General features: G+C 53.9%; 1 protein-coding gene across 1 annotated transcript in view; it reads right to left on the bottom strand.

Moving 5' to 3' along the window:
* Positions 1-12091: 12091 nt before the first annotated feature.
* SUSD4 (sushi domain containing 4) overlaps positions 12092-26123 on the bottom strand; it is a 137115-nt gene continuing 123083 nt past the window's right edge. The window contains exons 6-9 of the mRNA XM_068538534.1: positions 19438-19629; positions 18436-18580; positions 14003-14385; positions 12092-13051 (exon numbers count right to left, since the gene is read on the bottom strand). Coding sequence (XP_068394635.1) covers positions 13023-13051; positions 14003-14385; positions 18436-18580; positions 19438-19629 — 749 coding nt within the window. The 3' untranslated portion in view covers positions 12092-13022. The remainder of the gene's footprint in view (positions 13052-14002; positions 14386-18435; positions 18581-19437; positions 19630-26123) is intronic.

Below are 26123 nucleotides of genomic sequence, written 5' to 3'. Positions count from 1 at the left end.
GGCTCGAGGGGGCTTCGTGCCATCTTCCCTTCCACCTTCTTCAGTCCCAGGGGCATTCTGAGGCTGGCGAGCGGCATCCAGGTGTCAGGAAGCATCTGATTAAAAGAGCCTGTGTTTAAAGTGGTGCAGCCCCTGTGGACAACAGTATGGCGGTTCCTCAAAAAATTAAAACAGGAATTAACATATGATCCAGCAGTTCCACATCTGGCATATACCCAAAGAACTGAACGTGGGTCTTGAAGAGATATTTGTACACTCATGTTCACAGCAGTATTATTCACAATAGCCAAAAGGTGGAAGCAACCCAAATGTGGGCGCTGGATGAATGGATTAAAAAATTGTGGTATAAACATACCATGGGATGTTCTGGGGCCTTAAAAGAGAATTCTCGCACGCTATCTGGATGAACCTGGAGGACATTATGCTAAGTGAAATAAGCCAGACACAAAAGGACAAATGTTCTATGATTCCACTTATTTGAGGTACCTGGAATAGTCAATTCACAGAGACAGGTTGCCAGGAGCTGGGCTGAGGTGGGAATGAGGGAGTTATTATTTAAGGGGTACAGAGTTTTCAGCTTTGCAAGATGAAAATGGTTTTGGAGATGGATGATGGTGGCGATGGCTGCACAACCATGTGAATGTACTTAATGCCGCTGAATTGTACACCCTCAAATCATTAAGATGGTAACTTTAATGTTGTGCATGTTTTACCACAATTAAAGAGAAAAAAAATCCTTCTAAAAACTGTTTTAAATTTTTTAGAAGTCTGTGTTAATTACTCCCTCCTGCTATTGACCCCTGGTTGTGAACCTAAATGATTCTCCAGTGTTGCAGATGACACAGCATCCGAGAAACGTTCTGGGGCGAGAGATCACATAGTCGACTTTTCTGCCTGTGGGTCTGGATGGCCCTGCAAGGGGACGAATGTTCGAATCTTCCCGAGCCCTTCTTCCTAATTTGTGAGAAAGCAGGAGAGGAGGGACCTGCCTGAGCGGGAAGATGCAGCTCCTGCCCCACACCCGCCTTTCCAGGACCGGGCTTGGGGCTGGGGTTTCAGGCCTCAATTCAAGCCCCTCTCTTGCACCCCCTGGCGGCGTGCTCCCAGGCCCAACACCCAGTGTCTGTCAGGGGAGGGACGGAGGGGCTCAGGCGCTTGAGTCTAAGTCACGTGGGCTCTGGGGTCCTTGGGTCCCTGAGTGCAGGCTTCCCCTCAGGACAGTGGGGAGACACCCCCTTCTGGGAAGGACAGGCTCAACTTGGAAATGTTTGGCTTGGTGATATGAAATCTGAGTCAATCCCAAACGCTCTCTCTCTATGGCAATTTACACGAATGTCTGCTACTTGTGATGAACGCTCCGAAGCACTCATTCACTCGTTCATTCATTCACTCACAGAGCAGGCACTGTCTACCAGGTGATAGACACAGAGCTGAGCCCCAGGGCAATAGATATGATGGAGACAGACCTGCCCTTCCCTCCAGCAGCTTCCCGGGCAGAGGGCGAGGAGGACGTGGGACAGGAGGTGACGCAAAGCTGGGTGAAGCCTCTGATTGGGGAGGAGGGCTTTGGGCTCGGAGGACAGGAAAGACGTTTGGTGATGCCTAAATTGAGGTTAGCCAGGCAAAGGGGGAGGGGCAAGAGTGCTGCAGGCAGGGAGATGGCATGCACGATGCTCTGGGGTCCAGAGGGCAGGACCCAAGCAAAGTAGAGTTTGTGTGAAACACGGAGCGGGAGGGAAGAAGGGTGAGAGCTGGGCTGGCTGCAGAGGCCCTGCTGCTTGTGCGAAAGAGATTGGGCTGCATTCCGAGGGTGGCGGGGAGGCCTGGAGGGTCTGGGGCAGGGACGGTCAGCTGGCTCTGAAACTGGCGGGGAGCTTCACCACCCCCCACCCCCCCTATTAGCGGAAGCAAACAGCTGCTGGCACCCAGCAGGCTCTCAGCATCACCCCTGAGCGCCTGTCCAACCTGCTGGCTCCCAACACTGGCTGGCTCCCTGCGCAGCCAGCCTGGGAGGCAGAGGCCGTTGAATTGCTTCTTCATCCAGGGGCCAAAGCCAGACCAGACCTCAGCCTCTGCAACGTGAAGGCAGGTGGAATTCCGAGGCGTTCCAAATTAGCCCACATCTGATCCTCTGAGCAAGCCTGCCTGGGGCAGAGTCCCCAGGAACGAGTGTCCCTGTGACCCAGCGTCCTCTTGGTCTTTGGGCTACGACTGAGGGCTGATGCGGGCACTAGGTGAGCTCAGCTGGGCCGGGACCACCCTGCAGCCTACCTTCCTCCCCCCTGTGTGTATGCACGAGTGTACACACGCATACACACACCGTCTCGGAAGGTGGGCTTTGCTGCCGTGCACCAAGGGCTAAGGGGCTCCCTTCTGTGGGCAGCAAATGGTCCTTTCATGGGAATTGCAGGGAGTGGAGTGCTGGTGCCTGCAAGGACCCCGGTGTTCATCTCTCTGCTCCAGTAATTCCCAAACTTCACTCATTCGTCACGCTCACCTTCCTTGAACATGCTTTGCTTGCTGATGTGTTGCTGGGACCCCTTCCCAGTCCCTTGGTTGGACGCTGCTCCTCAGGGGCCTGGCCGCCTGCTCATCTCCCGCCTTGTGAATTCTCCAGGCCATCTTGCCCTTCTCCTGGCTGGGAGTCCCATGCCCATGACTCCAAATCTCCATCTCCAGGCCCACCTTGCTGCTGCATCGCTGGCCCATTGCCCGTCTTGAATCTCCGCTTCCAAGGCCTGCAGCTCCTCAGACTCCACATGGCGGAGTCACCTCATCTTCTTCCACCTCAGACCTGTGTCTCCCCATCACCGTGACCGACCCCACCACCCACTTGCTTACGCCAGACACCAGCAAATACACTTGGTCCCTCCCTCCTCCTTCCCCAGCAAGTCTGTGCGTCCATCCGAACAGCCTGTCTGTTCTCCAGGCTTTTCCTGCCACCCTGCGGCTGGACGGGTCTCCCCAGACCTCAGAGCTGCTTGTGAAAACGCTCCCGTGGCTCCCCGCTGCCCCAGGGATGACGCCACGCTCCTCAACATGGTCATGATGCTTCTGCAGTTTGCATCAGGATCAGGGTCCCAGTTCCAGGCCCCTTGCGCCCACTTTTCGCCCCCCCCTCCTAGCACGCAGTGTCTGATTGCATTTACCCGGTGCTTCTCCTTCAGACTGGAGTGCTCCAAGGGCTGGCCATGTTGAGGAGGGTGGCACGGGTACAGCAAAGGCCAGAGGGACAGTTTAGGACATGGGAAAATGCTTAGTTTAAAAGAGCATTGGTTTTTGTAGGCTTTTAAAAATAAATTATTATTTAGGCCTATGGAATGATTTACCTACATACCCCAGAGTTGCTGGGAGAATTTAATGAGATAATTGACATGAGGGTACTGCCAAAACCCGACAGCTCTACAATTATTAGTCCTTATTATCACCTTATCATCAGAGGTTTACAGTCCTGGGTCTTATGGAGATGGATAAAATGACAGAGCTAGAAGGGATCCAAGGGGTCACCCTGACCCCCTGCTACCTCTCAACGAGGCTTAGGCAGGGGGAGCCCAGAATCTTTCGGCCCTCTTTAAGAAAAAGAAAGCAAAACTACAAATGTGATGTTCATACAAAAATGAATATTTATTTAGAATGAGAAATCACAGCAAATTACACATTTCAAAAAGCTTTCAACACAAAACTCGAGGCAAAGATAACAAAATATTTTATAAGTCATTAGTATTGATTGTTGCTGTCACTCATCTATAATATTTTCATCCTACACGTTTTGGCTGTATGTTCTTTGATCTCCTCCTCATAGGACAATAATTGGTATTGTCATTTTCTATAGAGACAATAAAAAGATGACTCTGTCTTTCCTGTAATCATGGTCGATGTCAATTTGTTTTTATTGTCGGTAGTTTAAAAACGCGTTTCTTCTGGCTTCCCTGCTGGGTGTTGGTGATGCCGCATCTAACACTCCTCCACGTGGGCTGCCCCGGTGAGCCAGCTCCTGGTGCTGGCAGACCTGTCGGGAGCCCTGGCCCATGTCCTCGCCCCCAGGCGTCCCCCCAGCAGCTGCTTCAGCTCGGCCACATCCTTGCCCACCTCAACACCCAGCAATCTTGGCCTCTGCTGGTCCAGTCCTGGGTTGGGGCAGGGTGGCCATGAGGCCTGGGTCACGGCGGTCTCTGAATAGGAGGCTGAGCAGTGTCTTATCCTTCCTGGGACCAAAGTGTGTGTAGTTTTGGTGAGGCGCCCCAGAAATAGGTGGGTGTCGGCCATTAGAAGTGGAGCTGGATGGCAGTCCTGGGACCCTGCTGGGATGGCACGTGAGCTCAGCCGGGGCAGGGCACCCACCGCATCCGGGTCCACCATGGCCTCCTAGACGCCCGGACGAGAATGTGTTGGGACCAGCAAGGCCTCTATGAGTTCGGGGCTGTGAGGTGTGGGCTCAGTTGCCCTCTGAATCCCACTGATCCCGGGTTAGCATTTCCCAGAGGGGTCCTGGGAATGCTCTGTGACACCAGGGTCCTGTGAGACCATTTTACCTTTTCCATAATAAAGATTCTGTGATGCCCTTCAGTAAGGATACCTAACGATTTGCTTAAGAGAACTTTCCCCAAAGTTGACCTTAGAACACCTCTTTCACCTAACATCTATTAGCATCCTCAACTTAGGGGAATGCTGCCGTACAGAGACTTTTTCAGAGAAAAGTGAGGGTAGTTAATGTTCAAGACCCTCCAAAGGAAACTCCACAGCTGGTTTTCCCACAAGGAAACAGATGGGTCTGAGTATATCCTTCTCAGCGAAGTTACATATTCACTAAAGGGCTAGAACAAGCCCTACATCTCCAGACAAATGTCCCCTGGGAGGGGGCAAAAATCACCACCATGCTAGAGACACAGTGTGACACCTGAGGGTTATTTGAGGGTTAAGTGCAATTACACCTCAGTGCCTGAGCACGCAATCAAAGTGGCTTTTCTTTACCCTGTTTTTGTTAGGACACCAGATTTCAGTAAGTTCGGGGTCAAGAGAGCCTGGTCTCATGGCCTGAAATTCCACAGTGAAGTCCCTCCGGTGCTGGCAGCCCTCACAGTAGTAATTATGACAAGGGACCACTGGGGAGCCCAGCCTCGGTGAGCCCTGGGTGGGGAAGAGCAGGGACCATGGGTGCCGGAGGAGTGTGGCCTGACCTGAAGCATGGACGTTTGGGGTAGGGGTCGGGCTAAGGACGGGAACGGCAGGGACACACTGCTGCCCGATGGATGGTGCAGGGCTGATTTTTTGCAGGGTTTTGATTGCTTCACAGGGCAGCAGCAGAAGGAAGAGAGTATTGAGAGCAGCTACCGTTTTTGAGTGTTTACTTTGTGCCAGGCGTTGTTCTAAGCAATCTATGTCATCATGGTATTTAATCCTTTCTACAAACTACAAGGTAGGTGCTATTAGTGACCTCACTTTACAGGTGACAGATGTGAAGCTTGGGTGTCAAAATCTTGCCTGACTTTGCTTCTGTAAGTGGTAGAGCTGAAATGTAAACCCAGGTCTGCTGGGTTTCAATGCCCAGGACTTTAAGCAGCAGACAGCACTGCCCAGCGCCCACCCCAGGCACCCAGAAGACCCAGAGCTGATACAGCAAAACCAACGTTAGGGGCCCGTGTGGCACTGCGGAGGCTGGAGCGCCCCTGAGACTGGAAAGGCCCATCTGGGACAGTGTTTGGCCAAACTAGAGAAGGTGGGGCTGGGACCGAGGGACTTGTGAATTCAGTGTCGATAGTAGACAAGCATCTGGTTCAGCTACAAAATAGATGGCTTGTCAGCCCTTGGATACGGAAGTGGTGGTGCATAAAAATCACTGTGATATCCTAAGTTAACAAAAAACAAGTTATACCAGACGGACTTCATTCCTCTTTATGGCTTTGCCCTTCTGCTGGTCTGGGGCGTGGTGGAGGGGAACTTGTAGACGGCTGTCCATCGAGTGTCTGCTCCCATTTCTCCTGACATTGGTGAGGACACTTTTGGAAGTGAGCTGGATGATGCCAGGGCGGGCTGCTTTCTGGTGGGTTGAAGACTTGAGCCCTAAGGGGCCCCCTTAGCCACAATGAGCACAGAGGGAGTCTCAGGAGGAAAGTGGAGATGGTTCAAGAATCAAAGAGGAAAATGTCACCGTGACCTGCTTGTGGAGAAAGCCAACACCGCCGAGCAGGCAGATTTAACTCCACGTCTGGGGCACTGTCTGGGTGAAACAACCTTTGAGTGGGTGTTCCAGGCCAGGCATGGATCGAATCACTGTACACAGGTTAACTTGTTAGTTCCTCCCAACACGCCTGTGAATTAGGTCCTATTATTTTCCATGTTTTACACTTGGGGAAATTGAAACAGAGAAAGGTCATGGCTAGCAAACCCCTGAGACTGTGTCCCTTTAGACTGAGATTGTCACCTACATTGGGGAAGACCAGCTATTGGGTGCACAAGACGATGACCATCTGAGCTCCCATCCCCGGCTCTGGGAAACCTTCTCTGCCTCCCAGGCAGGGATGGTGGCCCCTCCATGTACTTGCCAGGCCACACCTCCACCTGGTCTATCATTTCCTGGGCGTAGGTGTCATCTCATCCATTTAGGGACCCTCAGCATGCAGCTCAGTGATGCTTCACGGGCTCTCTGTTAAAGTTGATGAGGGGGTGGGAAGGACTTGAGAACTGAGGGGTGGAAAGAGTTAAAGTGTGGAGGAAAGGTGGAAGTCCTAGGGCCCTGGAGCCTGAGGGTTAGCAAAAGTTTACAGGGCGTGTGTGGCCCAATCTCAGTTAAAGGCCAAACGGAGGGGATGACATAAGGAAGAAGTTTGTCAAACCCCAGAATGTGGTCTTGAGGGAAGCTGCAGAATGTTCTTTCCCGAGTCCCCGGGGAGGGGACCTGGTAATAGACTCCCTGGCCTCTCACACTCTTCTCCAGCCTATGAGCCAAGAAGCCTATGAAGTCTTTGAAGTTTCCAGTTGTGAAAATTGGCTGCCTTCCTTGTTGTCCTTTTAAAAGCACAGAGATCTAAAAGACATGGAGGAGCCTTACTTGCATATTTCTAAGTGAAAGAAGCCAGTCTGCTAAGGCTACATACTGTATGATTCCAACTACACGACATTCTGGAAAAGGCAAAACTATGTAGACAGTAAAAAAGCTCAGTGGCTGCCAGGGGCTCAAGGGGAGGGAAGGATGAATAGGTGGAGCACGGGGGATGCCCAGGGCAGTGAAACTACTGTATATGATACTGTCATGGCGGACACATGACATTGTACATTTGTCCAAATCCAGAGGATGGATGACACCGAGAGGGAACCCTGATGTAAACTAGAGAGTTTAGTGAATATTAACGTATCAATATTGGCTCATCAATTGTAGCAGGTGGGGACTTCCCTGGCAGTCCAGTGGTTAAGACTCTGTGCTTCCACGGCAGGAGGCACGGGTTCGATCCCTGGTCCGGGGAACTAAGATCCTGCATATGCCTCGTGGCACCGCCAAAAAAAAAAAAAAGTAGTAGCAAGCGTATCAAATTGCACTGAGAGAGGGGGGGATCTGATGAGAACTCTGTACTTTCTGCTCAACTTTTCTATAAACTACGACAGCTCTGAAAAACAAAGTCTATTAAAAAAAAAAAAAAAAAAAAAGCACGGCTCTCTGTGTCCACACCTGCAGCGTAACCAGGAAATACTGCCGATGTGTTACCGTGAGGTCACAGGAACACGAGAACTATGGGGAAGGACAGCCTTCTCACTCCCAGTGATGAATGTACTGATAAAAGAGGCACAGCCAACGGGAACCTGGCGCGTGTCTGCTTCCTTCCCATCCCCCAACCCCCAAAGTACACAGTAGGTGAGCGTGCTTCATCGCGTGGACAATGCTACACAGTTATAAAGAATTTGTGGGCAAACTCAATCTAATAGGTTTGTTTGGGCTTTTAGTTGCTTCTGGTCATCAGAGTGAAATGGACTCCATGAGGGGCCCTGTTAGCGTCGGCTTCTGGCCAAGGGTCCAGGTAACCGCCCCAGGTGGCCAGAATTGATCGTGTCTCGTGCCTCCCCCATCCCCATCTCGATTGAGGTGGCTGCAGGTTTTCTAGAGGGTAGATCCCTCCACCAAGGGGATGTTGGGTGGGGGCTGCTCCTGAGCCCCAGGTGCTCAGTGGGAGGAGTAGGTGGGAGGAGTGTGGGGACACTGTAGGTGGGGGGAAGGGCGGGAGTGGGCGCTGCGAAGAGAGATCTTGGGGATGGGGATGGGGGATGGGGGATGGGGGATGTTTGACTCTGGATTTTTTTAAAAAGCCAGGAAAAGAGAATTTCACCCTGTCAGAGCTGGAAGGGCTCCGAGACCCTCTGTTCTACCCTCTCACTGTACCGCTGAGGAACCGGAGGCCTGGAGGGTGCCCCCCCACCCCGCACCGCCCAAGACCCGGTGGCGCCCTCAGCTGGGTTCAGATGGCTGGGACTCCTAGGCGTGCTCCACAAAATGGAGCAGGACCTGCTCAAGCTCTCAGACCTGCTCATCTACCCCCATCTCACCCCAGCACTTCCCTGCTTCACACCTTCTCTGACTTCCCATCCCCCGAAGGGAACCACCTGCCTCCTTAACATGGCACCAGGCTGCCAGGGTCTGGTCCTGAGTTACGGCTCCAGTCCCTCCCCACACCCCCCCCTCCAGGCCCCGAAGCACAGAACTACTCTCCCATTTCCCACCCCCCAGCCCTCCTCTACCTCCCCGCAGGCCTGTGCTCCTCTCCCCCCTTCCCCGAACACCCCATTCAGCCTGCTCCCAGCTGGGCTGCTGTGCCCGCAGGCAGCCCCTGAGAGCCCAGGTCTGGGTCCAGCATCCTTCGCTTCGGAGCTCTGGGTTTGTATCTGCCGGTTTCCCAGTCCTTATTTCCGCTGGACCGGAGAGCGCAGACCTGGCCTAACCCATAGCGGGTGCTTAATAAATATTTATTGACTGAACAGGCTCTATAAATATTCTTATGGGCTCCAAGAAGACAATATCAATCTCCTTCCCTCAGGCTCCATCCCATCCCCCTTGCCCCAAGCTCTTAAAGCATCTGCTCGTGTTCGGGTTTCTTTATCCCGGCGTCTTGGAGGACCAGGGACCAGAGTTCCCGCAGGCTCTGAACACGTGGATGAGGCACTAAACAGGGCAGGTTTGGCTCCTACTCAGGTAGCTGGGCCCTCCTCTGGCCACTTAACACTGTGCACCACAGGTACCCAGGGACTGATTTTCCAGCCCAGTGTGGAGACGGTACACTGCCCGCCACAGCAGTTAAACACGGCCCCCGTGACACTGCACGCTCTGTGTTGAGTTTTACGGTTTCAGTGCGATCGTGCTCAGCATCCGCCCTCCCTGACAGGTAACTGCTTCTCCCCAGAGCCCTGTTCTGCCTGCTAGAGCACGCATCTTTCCCTTGGACTTCTTTCTTTATCACCTTGGAAATGCATGGGCATTAACTTTTATGCTTTAAATCCAAAATAGACAATAAAATTAGGGGAGCCCGGTAGTGTTAATCTACAGGGCTGCCTGTGGAGGTGATCTGAGTCCTTCAGAGTCCTTGGAGGAATTTCTGAGGTTGTCCTGCCCTCCCTGAGCAGAACTTTCTGCAGCACTCAAGAGAGGGCTATGCTGGGAGGGAAGGCAAATGCCCAAAGGATTGACAACTTCCCTCTGCATGGAAAGCTTGGCCTGTGGAAGCCAGGGAGGTGCTCCTGGCAAGAGGGTCTGAGGGAATAGGATGGCACATCTCAGCCCGCCTGCTGGGGCAGCCCAAATGAGCTTTGTCTACAAACACTTTGGAGGGTGGTGGGGACCAAGGCAGGTCAATGGTGCCTAGAGCTGCACTGAGTAAATCACCCACGTGACACCCTCTCTCTCTCCTTGTGGGGAACAAGTGGAGAGCAGAGGCCATTTGTCAGATGCCCACTGTGCGCTGTGACTTACATTAGCTGTCAACCTCACTACAGCCCAGCGGGGAAGGCAGAGGTAAACCATCTCTAGTTTCTGCATGAAGAAATTGAGGTCTGGGGTCGGGGGCAAGAACTCATCCAAGTGCACAGCCAGTTAGTGGCAGAGGCAGGTTTTGAAGCAGGTGATGGCCCGTTCCAAAGCCAGTGCTCTCCCGGCATGCCGCACCACTCTGCAGGGGTTGCCTTGGGACCCAGACGTCCTGGGAGGAGGGCCGCCTAGCATAGCCAGGTGTGGAGGGAGGGAGCAAAGGAGCAGGAGAGGCCTCCAGGCCCGGCAGGCTGTGGCCTGTGAGCCTCTGCATGTCACTCCCAACTGTCGAGGTCTGCTGTGTGCCCGGGGGCAAAACACTTCTGCAGGAATAGGAGGCAGTCCTGTCCATGTGCCAGCTGCTGCGATGGGTGTAATTAAGTGGAAGAGGCTCTAAGGAGCCCACACCAGCCAATCACAACCTTGCAATTAAAACAAGCTGCATGGAAGTGAAGTGTGAAGACATCCTGTGACTTCCGCCTGGCGTGCATATGATGGAGGGCCGCTGCTGCCCTGCAGTTCTTTCTAACAGGCACTTGTGTAAACACCTCAGGCTGACGCCTTGGAACACCTCGGTTCTCAGCATGCTCCTGACCGCTGCCCTGGAGATGCCTCCCTCTCCCAAAGCAGAAAGCCCTTCAGGCGGGGCTGGTTCTCTCCCACACCACCCCTCTGGGCACACCCCCGGTGTGTTCTCATACCTACTAATTCCTGGGGCAGGGTGAGAATGATTCTGGTTATACCCAGAGGGCCTCCAGGACTTTTACACGAGAAGAGCCAGAAGCATGACATGCTTGGGATAGCATGAGGATGTTTTCCTGCCACAGAAGCTCACTATAATGAAAAAAAAAAATCATGGCAAACAGTATTTGTGACTGCGACTCTGATGTGGCCACGCACTGAAGGGACTGAGGGGAGGATCCAGGTAATTCGGTTGGACATCGTCTGACTCTGTCACTGAGCAGGCGTTTCCTTCCTACCAGCCTCTGTGCTTAGAACAACGTCGACACTAACACCTGGATGTACCTTGCACCTGTGCTACCTGTCTCCCAGGTGTGGGGGGCTGTGCTCGGCTCACGAGCTGCATGCTGCTGCTCTCTACTTTGGGAGAGCATTTTCTGGAAGGAGGAGAGGCCAGGCCCCAGAGACAGCCTCGCAGGCTTCTTTGGTGGGAAATGAGGCACTTACCTGGTAGTCTCTGAGACACACTCTCCATTTAGAGGGAGTGAGGGGAGGACAGGCGTGGCGTGGAGAAGAGCTGAGACCTGCCCGACAGGGACCCCGGGAAGGCTGCTGGCGGCAGGGGGCAGGAGGGTGTGGGCTGCCCACAGTGAACTCCGGACCCCGGTCCCACCCAGCCACCTATGCCGTCTGTCTTTGAGCTGGCCAGATGGAGTTTAAGCATGAACACCATGAAAACCAGCTTCCGGCACTAAACAATGTCACAATTACCAAACACCTTTACCCACTCGCTCAGCTGTTGCTGCTGGTGGCCCCGCAGCCCAGGGCACCGGGCCGGGCACGCCCTTTCCTGTTCCCTCCCTCCTTCAGCCTCTGGTCCTGGTCCTCCGCTGTCTCCATCCCCTGGGATCACTGCCACTGCCCCTCCCTGCCCACCCAAACCCACTCCGCTATTGAAGCCACGCTTCAAAGTGTCATTTTCTTTTTAATTTTTAATCAGTCTGTGTCGAGAAAAAACAGGATTTGATCAAGCTTCCAGCTCTCACCGCTCTATCAGCATAGCAATTTTATGGATCAGAGTTTCGACTGTATTTGTCTAAAACCCAGAGGAGAAACGGAATCAGCTCCACAGATCAACATGTATTGGAAGAGACACTTCAAGACTCGGGAAATGTTTTTATCAATCATTTTCTTAGGAACGACACCCAGTGGGCCCCGGGAGAGCACGGTGCGAGTGCTGGACGGACAGGCGGGTGAGACAGCCGGACGCCTGGGAAGCAGGAGCGGAGAGCTATCTGTCTTCGGAGACTGCGGACTTCGCAGGACAAAATAAAAGGGGGGAAAAAGAATCCAACCTCATATTTTATTTGGAGGAGGAGGAATATATTTTCAGATACAATTTCTGTTTTGGAAAATTAAATCTGTCTGAGTTTGGCAGCGGGGGCAACAACCCTATGAGTTAACTGGAGATGGGCTCACGACTCAGATAAATTGTCAAGTGGGATCTTTTAAAGATGCCGAAACAAAACATTACCTTGCTTACTTCTCCACCACGAGATGCTATTTGAACACACTCTGACCATGTGTAAAGTCACAAGATTTAGCCAACGCCATGGATCCGTGTGCTAGACCATGAATACAAATACTGATGATATTTCACCAAAGGACAGCACGGAGGACAGGAGCTCTACTTTTTGAAGAAACTTCCAGAAAGCCGAGTCTGTCTGAGTCTTTCCTTTCCTTTCTCAGTGGAACCGCCACATCCCGCTTTAGTCTTGCCTTGATCAGAGTTGTCCAGCCCAAGGGACACACCAGAATCTTCCTTGGGGAGCCTGCAGGGGGCGCTCTGCCGCTCTTCCAGCAGCTCAACACAGACTTCCGGCAGAGGCTGATGCATCCTAATTTGGCGTCCAGAGACAGTCTGAAGCAGATTTTAGAGGCGATTTACATAACGTGACATGCTTTCAGAGGAGGCGGGTAGTACTCATAAGTCAGCGGGATGTGGGATTTGGCGGGATATGCGTGGCACCGTCTGTCCCACGTTCCGCAGCACAAGATGCACTTAACACCTTCTTCCAGGACCGCACAGGGTCTCCCCCCATCCTTTTTGTTCCTCACTGGTCTTGGCAAATCCTCAAGTTTCATTTAAAAGCACTGCCACTGCCCTTTGTGTCAGCCTCACTGTTGAGTCCGAGACGTATGATGGAGTCACCGTCCCCATGCTGATAAATTAGAAAACTTCCTCCATCCCCCCAAGCTCTGTCCTCCAGGGGCCTCACTCCAAAGTACAAGGTGCCCATCCCCAAAGGGGCAGCAGAATCACCGGCACTTTTTCCAGTTATGCATCCTCTTCCATTAGAGGGATCTCTGTAAAAGAAGAGATGGTTATTATACTAATACACCGGAAGACACCGCAAAGATCTGGAATCGTGAGCTTTAGTAAAACGTCTACGGTTCCTACAAATCAGTGAGAAGAAGAAAATGCTAAGTTCCACATATCGGTCAACAAGCAAATAAACCACCTCCTCTGTACAACATTATTTGCTGGAAAATCTCATACTCAGCTCATAAAAAATAAACTGTTAGGCTTCAACCATGCACCCTAATGGTCATACAAACCAAAAGGTTACAAGTTCAAGTACAGAGAGGCAGGGTGGTACTGGAGAAAAGGAACTCTATGAGGAACCAGCAGACCCCTGTTTCCATGTGGTTACTGCTACTTACTGTCAATATAAGCTGGAATTAGCGCTCTCATTTGTAAAGTGGTGCTGGTGCCCCCTTGCCCCGGGAAACACAGCCCTGATTAGTCTGATGCATTTTTACTATTTTGCCATGAGCTGCAATCTGCCTTTCCTTGCAGTAGGCACATACACATCTTTTACTTCACCCCTGATAAACATAACCTGTATGTACCCAGAGCTTCTCCAGGGCTGGGCCCTCGTGCCCGCATCTGGGTCTTCCCTTTTAGCACGTGTGTGTTACCTTGATCCCAAGCACCACTTTCAGAAGTCCTGCCTAATTAAGGGAGAAAGAAGAAAAGCATCCTGGATCATACGGATGCTATGAAAACCAAGTTCCGCCCACTGTGGCCTTTCTACTTTGGATGGCTTGGTGCTCTTTTATGCCTCCAGTTAATGGGCTCATCACTTGTGAGATGTTGATCTTTTCTTCCAATAATTGGCCTTGCCCACGGCCTCTACATGCAGAGAGAGCAAGATGCAATTTAAGCTGAGTGAGACGGTAGCACTGATTTGGCCCTGAGCTGGGAGCAGGGTGGGGCTGTGCAAGGGTGGCCCGGGCCTCGGGGCAAATGCTTACCATCTGCAATGTCAATGCCTGGGCTGGTGGATGCCACCTCCCCCGCCGTGCTGGGAGCTGTGTCAGGGTTGTCGGAAGCGGGGCGGGTGCCCCCTTGGCACGTGGGAGGTGAATACAAACTCTGGAGCAGCTCCGAAGAGCCTGAGACGCTGTCACGGGTTCCTGACTCCCCCGGGCCCGTGTCCGTGTCCCCTGAGCCGGGGTATGCTGGGGGGCTCTGGTCGTCCACGGGTAAGGGGCAGCCCTGGCCCACGGAGGCCAGGTACCCTGGGCCTAAGGCACTCAAGCCGCCACTCACAGCCTCGTCATAGGACGGGAGCATGACGGGCACGCCGTCTACCACCACGAAGTCGGGGTCGCTGCTGGAACTCCTGGGAGGCCCCCTGTGGAGAGGAAAGTGGTGCTAATCTGTCAGGTGACAGGTCACCCCGGGAACGAGGCCACAGTGCCCCCCACTGCAGCTGGGGTCCTGGGGGCTGCGGAGCCCTGGGAGGAGGTGGTGCAGGAGATCCAGCCTCCCTGCCTGGTCCCCTCCGGCAGACGGTGCGTCCACCAGGGCCACACTCTGGACAGGAGAGGTTTTCTTCTCCTGCTTCCCTCCTGGCCTCCTGCCGCCTCTGGGCTCCAGTATCTCCTCATACTTCCTTCTTCCCCCCACTGGACCTCTGGGCTCGGCCTTATGGTCATAAACCTGAGAACAGGGGACTCTGTGGCCCATGCCAACCGAGCATCCCAATGTGCCCCGGCAGCGTCCCTGAGGAAGCCTGTTGGAAACGGAACAGTACCGTTAAAAGCTTGGGAAACCGTGGACCCTAAGTGCCCCTTTCAGTTACCCCTGTGCTTCGTATGCTTCGTGTTTGTTTTCTGCTACGGTATAAAAATCACTCATTTCTAGTCAAGACAGAAAAACAACAACAGAAAAAAAAGGAACTCTGAACACCATCTCACGGCCACCCCCCGACCCAGCAGCCACCTGAACCTAAGCTCCGCCCGTGCTGCCCGGAGCGGGGGTTCCCTTACGCTGACACACACGCGGTTCTGGCCTTGCCCTTGGCCTCCGGTCCCTTGCACCTTCCGCACCGCGGGTCTGATGCCAAAGCCCGAGGTCCGTGACCACTCTCTGCTCCTGGTCCCTGGAGGAACCGGGGTGGCCAGTAAGCGGCCGGTGGAACTCGGTTCCTTATTTCCTCGGCTGGGAACTGGTGCTGAGTCATGTGGCCAGAAGGTAAAATATCAGGAGGAGAAGACAACCCAGCTGGAGGGGGGGGGGGGGTGGTGTAGACCCTGAACTCCTGCATGCCAGCGGCAGGGGCTCCAAAATCTGAGGACTGAGATGTCTGGACGCTGGTGTTTGAGGTGGAGGAAGTGTCAGGCCGCCTCTCTCTGACGCTCGGGGCCACTGGCTTTTTGGATCATCTTGCTTAGAGATTCTGGCGGGGGGGCTCCTTGCTCCACCATCCTTAAGGCCACCCAGAGATGGGGGAGGTTGCAAGGCCCATGACCCCCAAAAGGCAGGAGCCAGGAGGAAAGGAAGAGTTTGCTCCAAATCCAGCTTCTCTCCCCTTCCACAGCCCTCGTGAGTGGGTCTGGAACTGGCCGAGCTCCCCTCCTCCCTGGCCTCCAGGGTCTCACACTGCCCTCCTTTCTCACTTAGGTCTCCCTACCTCTCACTGTCCCTTTCACCAGCAAGCTGTCTGGGTCAGGGCGACCCGATGGATGCCTCTGTTCTCCGTTCTCCCCCAACAAAAGCTCCCACAGTGGCAGCTTCTCCCCCCTGGTCCCAGCCCCACGGCTGTCATCGCATCTCTTCGGCGTCTACACCTCTGGGACCTAGAGTAAAAAAGTCCTTCCTGGACCTGCTCCTGAGAACCTTATCATCTATTTGCACAGCTGAGATCAACGTTTCCACACAACTGGAGAGTAACCTAAGATGGAAATAAATACTCGAGGGATTTAAAAAAAAATCAAGTGAGTTTTAGGGACCATTTTTATTATTTATTTATTAAATTCTTTTGGCTGCGCTGCACGGCTTGCGGGATCTTAGTTCCCCAACCAGGGATCGAACCTGGGTCCCTGGCAGCAAGAGCTCCAAGTCCTAACCACTGGACCGCCAGGGAATTCCCTAGGGACCATTTTTAAAACATCTTAATATTTAGTCTCTATCCTGGAAACTTTGTTCCCAAGCCTATGTAGAAAAACAGCTCTACAGGCCACGTTCAAGTACTCCAGTGTACTGTAAATCACAATATGTGGTTCAGCTTTCTCCTTATAACCCTTAGGCCTTCTTTATTTCTTTATTTTTATTTTTTTTTTATATGAATGGCTGGATTTTGTTTATTTATTTATTTATTTTATTTTTTTGTCTGTGTTGGGTCTTCGTTTCTATGCGAGGGCTTTCTCTAGTTGTGGCAAGCGGGGGCCACTCTTCATCGCGGTGCGCGGGCTTTTCACTGTCGCGGCCTCTCTTGTTGGGGGGCACAGGCTCCAGACGCGCAGGCTCAGTAGTTATGGCTCACGGGCCCAGTTGCTCCGCAGCACGTGGGATCTTCCCAGACCAAGGCTCGAACCCGTGTCCCCTGCACTAGCAGGCAGATTCTCAACCACTGCGCCACCAGGGAAGCCCTAGGCCTTCTTTAGATAGGCTAATTGCTCAATGATAGAACATGGTCCCTTGACTCATAAAAAATAACGGTGAAGATAGAGAGGGCGGATGGCAGGTTGGAGAGGAAAGAAGATTCTGTCACCTCAGCTGGAGCTTGGCTGTGGCCCCAGGATGGTGTCCACACACTCTGGGCCTGGCGTGGATGCAGGCGCACACCCACCCCCGACCTAGCACACTTTCACGGCTGGGAGAGTGAGGTGCTTGCAGGTTGGGGGGCTCCTGCTGCCAGGCGGGGGCATTGCTACGTGGGATGAGGCCGTCCTGGGGACGGGAGGTTGAGGGGAAAAGGTGGGCAGGTGCTTTCTCCAGCAGCCCCGCCTGCTTCCCGTCCCCGCGCCTGGCTGGGAGTGTGAGAGACACGAGTGAGTTTCCTGGAGGGCGGAGGGCGGAGTGGGAAGCGGTGAGTCCTGGGAGCCGCTTCCCCCACTAAGCAACACGCTCTTTGCCAGGGGCGTGGTACACACGACCCTGGGGGCCAGTTCGTCCCTGTGGGCAGAAACAAATGCCCTTTTCTCAAGCATGAGGTCCCCAAATGAGAAGACTCTGACATGGGCACAGGAATCCAAGGAGATACTTGATTCCCTTGGGAGCCCTGGCTAGCATCCTATGATGTTCGGTGCCCTGACTTCCTTCTCACGTTCACAAACTTATCCCTGTGCTTTCTTTTTTAAATATATTTATTTATTTATTTTTGGCGGCGTTGGGTCTCCGCTGCTGTGCGCGGGCTTTCTCTAGTTGCGGCGAGCCGGGGCTACTCTTCGCTGTGGCGCGCCGGCCTCTCATTGCGGTGGCCCCTCCCGTTGCAGAGCACGGGCTCTAGGGTGCACGGGTGTAGTCGCTCCGCAGCATGCGGGATCCTCCCGGACCGGGGCTCGAACCCGCGTCCCCTGAATCGGCAGGCGGATTCCCGGCCACTGCGCCACCAGGGAAGCCCATCCCTGTGCTTTCTAAATGACTTCTCCTTCCAGGAACAGTGATCTGCCAGCAGCAGTGCTGGGTGGCTCTTGGTTCCGAAGGGCGCTGGTGTGCTTGCTTCTGGGCAAGGGGCCAGCGTCGGAGGGGCAGGGCCACAGGCTGCCCTGGGCACTGAGAGGACCAGACCGCCTCTGAGGGACTTTGACAAGCTCCTCTCTGGTGATGACGACAGGGAGGATGAAGACACGGACCCAAGCTCACCTGTGCAGCCGAGGAGGATGGAGACCACCCCCCCGCCCCCACCCACCCACAGGTCCCGCTCCGAAAGCTCAGACCCTACTTGGAGGCAGAAGCTCACCAGCCCTGTCCTGGCTCCCCATCCAGAGCCTTTTCTCCTTCCTGAGACTTGCCACGGTTTTGCACCTCTGTTGGGTCACGCACCTTGGACCTTGTCCCTAATTACTTCTGTGTATTTCTTATCCTCCCTGTGGCCTGGAAGCTCCAAGGTACGTAAGTCTAGAGCTGCAGGCACATAGTGGGCAATGGGGGGACCCCTGGGGGTGGGAGGTGCAGGGTGTACAGCCCTGACGGTGCTCCCCTTCTCTGCACCCCCTACAATGCCTGCCTCGAGAATGTTTACCCAGGGAAGGAGGGAGACGGGGAGCTCACGGGTGGGGGGGGGGGGCGGAAAGAGGGAAATGAGTCTGTCTGCAGCTTGGTGTTCTGACCCAAGACACCCCAAAACCTCCCAGGCGAGTGTTTTTGCTCTCTCCCCTATTGCCCCTTCGAAGCTCAACTCTGCACTCATGAAGGCTGACCATCCTTTCTCCTTGCTGCTCAAGGTGGCTGCACTGACCTGGGGGGAAAGTGGGCCTTGAACTTGGTCTGGAACATCCTGGCCAGGATGACGAGCAGCAGCGCCAGCAGCACGCTGGTGGCCGTGAACGCCACGATCTTCCACGTGGTCAGCAGGGTCTCATGGGTGCCGGGCCACGCTGGCTCTGCCGGGAGAGAGGACGAGGCAGCTGTGAAGCTCGCGGGCCGTGACGGGCGCTGGGGTTCCTGTGTGCTCGTTTGAGGGATTTGCCTTCTTTACTTCTCTGCACTCCACCCGCACTGGTTCGCGTTACCGTTTGTGGGCCTCCAGATGTGCTGTGTTAACAAATGCTTCCCGCCCCCCTTGCTACATCCGGGGCAGCCGTCACCCCTGCTTGGGGCAGGTGGCTGTGGCCACACCTGGAAAAAGCCGGGGCAAGCGGGCTGGACCGGGGTGGGCGGGAGACGGTGGGCGGACGTGCACGGGTGCCCGAGTCTCCGTCGTGTGGTCACTACCCGGGTGCTCTGAGACCAGGGGTGAGGATGGTTTGCATTTGTTACTAAGTAGGAAGCACTGACACTTGCACGTGGCTTACGTTTTTAGAAGTGAGAGCAGGTTTTACCCATAATCATATCATTTGTGTTCTGATATGCGTCCTGGACTGGAAGAGAAAGGCTGAGTCATGCATCGCTTGGGTCACACCCATGGGCCTGTATCCTCGTCAGTGGAAGGGGACAAGGCTGGGAGAAGACAGAGTGCACAGAGGCCAGGTCCTTCCATGGATGCTAGGGGTCTAGGGACCCGTTCAGAGGGTCAGCATTTTAACACGGGCATGGGCGGGTTAATACTCCTGACCCTCTGAACAGGGTTTGGAAGTATCAGCCACGTGTATCCACAAAGATGAGTTTCTATATCCAGTCCCTAACACCGCGTGTGAGGGGGGAGGGTGTGTGGGAGGAGGGACGGGGCTCAGGACACAGCCACCCGCCACCGTGAGTAGTCTGAACCTGGACCATCCAGGGACGCCCTCGACGTGCTCACCTGACTTGATGCAGTAGACTTGATAGGAAGGAAACCACTCCCCGTACTGGCAGGTGATGTACTTGTAATCACTGGTGAGGCTGTAGCCGGGATCGCAGTAAAACTCCACCACGGTTCCGTGGTTGTAGCGCTCACACGGCCGCGGGTGGCAGATGAAATCGCCGTGACTCACCATGGGAGGTAGCGGACAGACTTGGGCAGTGGGGGAGAATAAGAGTTTCAGAACCACATGCTTATCCTGTCTGGACCCTCAAAACAGAGATTGAGCTCGGAGAACACATCACTCAGAGATGCACTGATACATGAATCATCAGACTAGTGATGATTAGCTGTCCCCAAGACAGTCCCTTCGTCTGTCCCTCCACGTGAGGTCAGACGGAAGCCTGCAATAAGATGCGGAGCGCTTGTCGCTGTCACGTGTCACTTTATAATGATAAAGTACATCGTAAAAGAGAGGTTCATTTTACATCGCAAAGAGTATGCCTACTTAATGGACAGTGTTAAGCTGCTCTATTAATAATGCATGCTATTGTGTGCCAGACAACCTAGTAAATACAACTGAGATATTTATGGACAGAATCTTCGCTGAAAGGAACAGCTATGCTGAGCCTCCTCCTGTGGCTATGGGAGTAATCTGGGACCATCCAGATCCCTGGGTGTGCCTGACCTGATCCACAGATGCCCTCCTGGGGTTTGGCCAATGACGTATATGCAGCTCTTCTGCTGGCTCCCTGCAGGCCCAGGCCACAGCCTCCCAGTCATAGGCGCCCTGACCAGCACGGAGGAGCCTTGGGGCCTGGGCCTGGTTTGCCACCAATATGCTACGTTGCTACGTGACCTTACAGAGGTCGCTTAACCAAATTTAAGCCTTGATTTTCTCCTCTGTAAAATGGAAGTTTATTCTACCCTTGATAATGTTTTATGGTTTTTCCTAACCCTCATAGTCTATGATTTTAGGGGAAGAAAAAGTTGTTTTCAGTTGCCTCTCTTGAACCCAAACTCTGGGTTGTCAGGTAAGAACGGTTCTGTCTCTGGGTCCAGAAAGATGGTTTTCGTGGAGTTTAGGGCTTGTTCACTGATTCCCACAAAGAGCCCTCTTTCCTGGACGAGGACTCAGAACTGCCCTTAAACATGCCTCAAGAAACAATCAAAGCCCAGACCACCGAGGCCAGCTTCAAACCCACACCTATGGAAACCGCTACGAGCTTTGACCAAAACAGGGAGAAGGTTAACTTTTGAGCCTCTTCCCAGGGGTACCCAAGCCCTGGGCAGTGGAGACGCACAGGCAGGCCTCAGAGCTCTCCCCACGCAGCCGCATCTGCAGGGAGCTACCCGCCCCACACGGGCCGCTGGAATGTGTGTCGGGAGCTCTCTTCTGGCAGCAAGCCGGGCACTGGGGCTGGTCAGCAAGATGGGCCCACCCGATGGGGGTGTCCCATGGCTTGGGGCCAAGAGGCTCTTTACAGACACTCTCTCTCATCCTGCAAACAATGCCACGAGGCAGATCTTGCTGGCTCTTTTCAGAGTCAGGGAAACAGAAACTCAGAGAGGTCAAGTTCTCCAGGAGCAGCTGGAGGAGTGGGTAGGAGCTCGGGCTGAGTTCTGGCTCAGCTCCTCACCAGCCGGGTGACCCTGAACAAGTGGCTTCTCATCTCCGAGCTTCAGTGGCCTCATCTGTAAAATGGGAGCATCTGAGGGTTATCCTGGGGAAGGCTGGCCAGGCCTCAGTTCCGAGCTAACATGATGTAAGTGGGCAGTCAGGGATAACCAGGAACCGGGCATCTACAGAGAGGGGGTCGCAATGAGGCAACTGCTTCCGCAGGTGATGGAAAAACCTATGTGGACAATGAGGCCGCTGAGATGCGCAGCAGTGGGAACGCACTACTGCCCCTGGGCAGGTGGGATGAAGGTGTCCTAGTGGCCGGGCCCCCGTGGAAGTTGGAGCCACGGAGGTGATCCTGTGGGAGATGGAGGCCGCGGAAACTCAGGCACTGCTGGAGACGCCCTGGGGCAGCGAGGCTCAGGGGGAAATGCCCCAGCTTCTCCACCTGCCCTCACTCCCTCTGGACAAAGCCGGCAGGGAGCCAGCTGACCGGGGTGGGGGGGCGCAGGGGAAGGTCCAGGAGTGGGTCTGAGGTCCACAGGCCCAGAGCGTTCTCCATGAATGGCGGCTGGCAGGTGACTGCGCCTCGGGTCCCACGGGTAGACACTGGTGTAGAGTCGGGACCGGAGCTCTGGCTTTCCGCCAGCCCAGGGCATCTCCCGTCCCAGCAGATGCACGCCCTCCACAGAGCTGCCCAGGGCCACGGAGTCCCGTCACCCAATGCACTTCTAGTTCCACAAACTGGGGCTCCTGCCAAATCCACTCCCTCCAGGGTGTTCCATGAGCATCCCCAGTCGGTGATCAAGGCAGCAGGAGAGGAACAGGAAGGGAAGGACGAGAAGGAGGGAGAGAGAAAAGGTACCAGCAGCACTGAGCTGGTCCTGGGATGCCAGCAGGGATTTGCAGCAAGGGCCCCTCCTTCCCCAAAGGCCCCTCTGTGAAGAGCACAGGGAAGGAAGTGTCCGGCTCCCGGCCCAGTGAGGGAGGCCACTGGGCTCTCAGAGCCACCTTCCTGGGCTGAAGGAGGCCCTGCCTTCCAGAGTGAAGGGGAGGTTCGATGTCCGCTGTGCGGCCAGCCTGACAGCAATATCTGCCACTCTGGTGGCCTCCAGGGCTTCCTGGCTCATGTGGCCACAGGGGGGGTCCCCCTCCTCTGCACCTCCCATGAGTGCCCCCAGCACTGCAGCGGCTCACGGGGGGCTGGACCTTTGCTGGGAGAGTAGGTCCTTTCCACAGTCAAGGGTTATACAGAGCAGCAGGTCTCTCCTCCTAGCTGCCCTCCAGACAAATCCCCAGGAGTCCCCACAGGATGAGAAAATCACCAGAGCATTTTCAAGGCCCAGAAAACGTCACGAGAGGTCGGAAGAAGCCCTGTAAACATATATATGCAAGTTTGTTATGCCGACTAAAAATCGGCATTCTCCACCTGGTTCTACAGGAATGAAGTCACTAAGTCACTGCAGTCGCTGACCTTCAACACCCCGTGAAAGGAGTTCAGGGCAGAGATCAGGAATGAGGCGCTCTGTGCTCTGGAACAAACTGGCAGAACAGGCCTTCAGACGGTTAGATATTTTCAAGAGATTTTATGAGCCCAATTTCTTGCATCTTCTGATATCTAGAAAAGCACTAAAACCATTAATGGAGACATCTCCCTGTGACCAGCAGCAACCTTCTGCCAAGATGTGAGCTTGACTGTACGTATCCCCGTCACCAAAATCACATGTATACTGTCCTCCTCCCACCTCTCCGGAGCAGTTCCCCAGAGACATCTGAGAGCCTGTCTCCCAGGCTATAGTCTTCATTTGGCCCCAAATAAAACTTAACTCACAGCTCTCACGTTGTGCAATTTTTTTCACTTGACAGTTTTCAGCAGCATTTTTCCTCACTTGGAGGATAAAGGACTGTTCAAATCATTGCCTTAACCCTGAGGCAGGTGGTCCCTGATGTGCTAAGGAAGGCCTGGGCTGACCGGACCCTGCATTTGACAAGGGAGGGGGGTGGTACAGCGTGTGCAGCCAGGCACGGGCATGGAGGGCCCCAAATTCATGTTCAAATCCCAGCTCTATACCGCTGAGTTGGGGGCAGGGTGTTAGGCAGCTTGTTTAACTTCTCGGGGGTTTAGCTTCCCCATCCGTGTAGTCAGGGCAACAATTCCTAACTCTTACGGTTGTTGTGAGGATTAGAAAGTGTATGTAACGTACGTAACACAAAAGTCTGGAACGCAGTAGGCACTTAATAAATAACAGCGCTTAGTATTACTGGTGCCTGAACTTGCTGAGTGCCTGTGCTGTACAATCAGGATACGTGGATTGCACCAGGCTGGCCCCAAACATTCCTGGAGGGAATCTGGAAGCATCTCGCTGGCAGGTTTTCTCAGAGGCCGGATAAAAACCACCCACGGTAGAGGCTTTGATTCCGAGACTGTCATAATCGGTTGCTAATAGAGATGCATTTGTCCCCTACGTGGAAACGTTTGTCTTCACACTTTGCAGTGTTTCTAGTGATTGCACCTGGCCGGCCATTAGCTTTGCTGCAAGGAAAACCACCCTGTGCATCCTGGTAGGGGCAGAGGGTCGGGAGTGTTCTTTAAACTTGGAAGGAACAGACAATCAAAGTGTTAATTATAAATTTGGGAAGCTTATTTTTTTTTAATAACTCTCTTTTTAAAAAATTATATATTTATATATTTATGGCTGCATTGGGTCTTCGTTGCTGCACGTGGGCTTTCTCTAGTTGTGGCGAGCGGGGGCTACTCTTTGTTGTGGCACGTGGGCTTCAGTAGTTGTGGCTCGCGGGCTCTAGAGCGCAGGCTCAGTAGTTGTGGTGCACGGGCTTAGTTGCTCTGCGGCATGTGGGATCTTCCCAGACCAGGGCTCGAACCCGCGTCCCCTGCATTGGCAGGGGGATTCTTAACCACTGCGCCACCAGGGAAGTCCCAGGAAGCTTATTTTAAAATAAGAGTTTATGGTTATCTGAGGCGTGGTGCTCCAAGGACAATGGTGCTTCAAGGAAAAAGGACGACCCTGCCTGAAAAAGTGTCAGCGTCACACCCCCTACTGGACTCTTACTCGCCCTCCCCACCCTGTTGCGATGGTTACGAAATTCCTGAGTCCACCTGGGCAACAGGGACCCTGTCTCAAATAAGGAAAGGCATCTGGCCTGTCTCACTCCCACCCTATAGAAGGAAGGTATATGTGCCTAGACCGATCAGTAAACAAAACTTTCACCTCAGACTATTCCTTTGTTTTCTGGCTATAAAAACTGATCAATAGCACACGTTCGGGCTCGACTCTCCCAGACTACTAGGAAGTCGGCCAGCTGTTCTGGCAGCGACCCTCCCCTCTAATAAATTCTATCTTCTCTATATTCTGCCTTGTGTCTGGAAATTCTTTTCCAACCCGTGTTCGGACCACGACAGAAATGAAGCTGGTAAGAAAGCCTGATGCACTTCTAAGTGTAAAAAAACGATTCTGCAACCACCTCTGCCTGTTTTGCATTATCAGCACTAGGGCACCCGCCTCCTCGGCGTACACACGGGAAGCGATTTTACTCGGACAGGCTGCATTTCAGACCTTCTGAAGGAAAAGCCTCTTCACGTTCTGTTCAAGTATCCTGCTTATACTTTAAAAAAAAAAAAAAAAATTTATTTACTTATTTTGGCTGCACCAGGTCTTAGTTGCGGCATGCGGACTCTTAGTTGCAGCATGCACGTGGGATCTGGTTCCCCGACCGGGGATTGAACCCAGGCCCCCTGCATTGGGAGCACACAGTCTTACCTACTGGACCACCAGGGGAGTCCCTCCTGATTATATTCTTTTGCTCATTTCATTTTTTAAAAAATTAATTAATTAATTTTTGGCTGCGTTGGGTCTTTGCTGCTGCGCGCGGGCTTTCCCTAGTTGCAGAGAGCGGGGGCTACTCTTCGTTGCAGTGCGCAGGCTTCTCATTGCGGTGGCTTCGCTTGCTGCGGAGCACAGGCTCTAGGCACGCGGGCTTCAGTAGTTGTGGCTCGCGGGCTCTAGAGCGCAGGCTCAGTAGTTGTGGCTCACGGGCTTAGTTGCTCAGCGGCATGTGGGATCTTCCCGGACCAGGGCTTGAACCCGTGTCCCTGCATTAGCAGGCGGATTCCCAACCACTGTGCCACCAGGGAAGCCCTGCTCATTTCTTAATTCATTTACTTAACACATAGTTTTTGGACAACCACTGAAACTAGATAATGCATTGATCCCGCCCTCCTGGGGCTTACTAAAGACAGATAATAAGTAAACAAATGAATATTGATGTGTCTGGATGAGACCTTTCCTCTTTCTGTTGAAAAACACCATCAATTCTCACACACAGGAGGTGGCCTGGGAGACCTGCCCCCACCTCCCGAGAGGCCTGGAAGGTGCCTGGGACCAAAGGCAGCCAGCTGTTCTTTTAGGCACAAGAAGATCCAAAACCTAAGCTGGTCCTGGCAGGGGATTAGAGAACCAGGGGTGCAAAAGCTTTAAAAAGGCCAGACCACCTCAGGCCCCCTGTGATGGAGACGGGCCAGAGGACAGCGGCTGTGTGTACCCCATGCTGGAGAAACCGAGGATACCCCAGACGCCAGAGCAGCCAAGGGCAAGGGCCCTGATCTAGGACAGGTGGTCAAGGGACATGTGGGGAGGAACATCCCGGGCAGAGGGGACGACGCACGTGAGGGCAAGCCGGAGGGATGAAGGGAGGAGGGGGTGGTGGCCGTGTGTGACCAGAGAGGGGAGGGGCTGCACACGGGAGGGTGCAGAGGCAGCCAGGGCAGTGTGTAGGCAGCTCCGTGGGCCCCGTGGCCGGAAGTTGAGATTTTACCCACAGTGTCAGGGACACTGTGAAGAGCCGGTATAGACCTATTTTCACGAGGAAGCTCTAGCTGCTCTGTGGAGGCTAGGAAGCAGGGATGGAGGTGGGGGGGCTCTCAGGTGGCTGCTGCCGCAACCAGGTGAGAGAGGATGGTGGCTTGGACCAGGACAGCGGCAGTGACACGGTGAGGAGGAGAGTGATGGGACCTATTTAGAACTACCTGTTTCTACAATAGGATTTGCTGAGAGATGGAATCTGGGGG

Source organism: Eschrichtius robustus, chromosome 3 (genome assembly GCF_028021215.1).
Source record: "Eschrichtius robustus isolate mEscRob2 chromosome 3, mEscRob2.pri, whole genome shotgun sequence".
Taxonomy (NCBI): domain Eukaryota; kingdom Metazoa; phylum Chordata; class Mammalia; order Artiodactyla; family Eschrichtiidae; genus Eschrichtius; species Eschrichtius robustus.
Note: the sequence above shows the minus strand (reverse complement) of the source record. Positions and strands in the feature narration are given on the sequence as shown.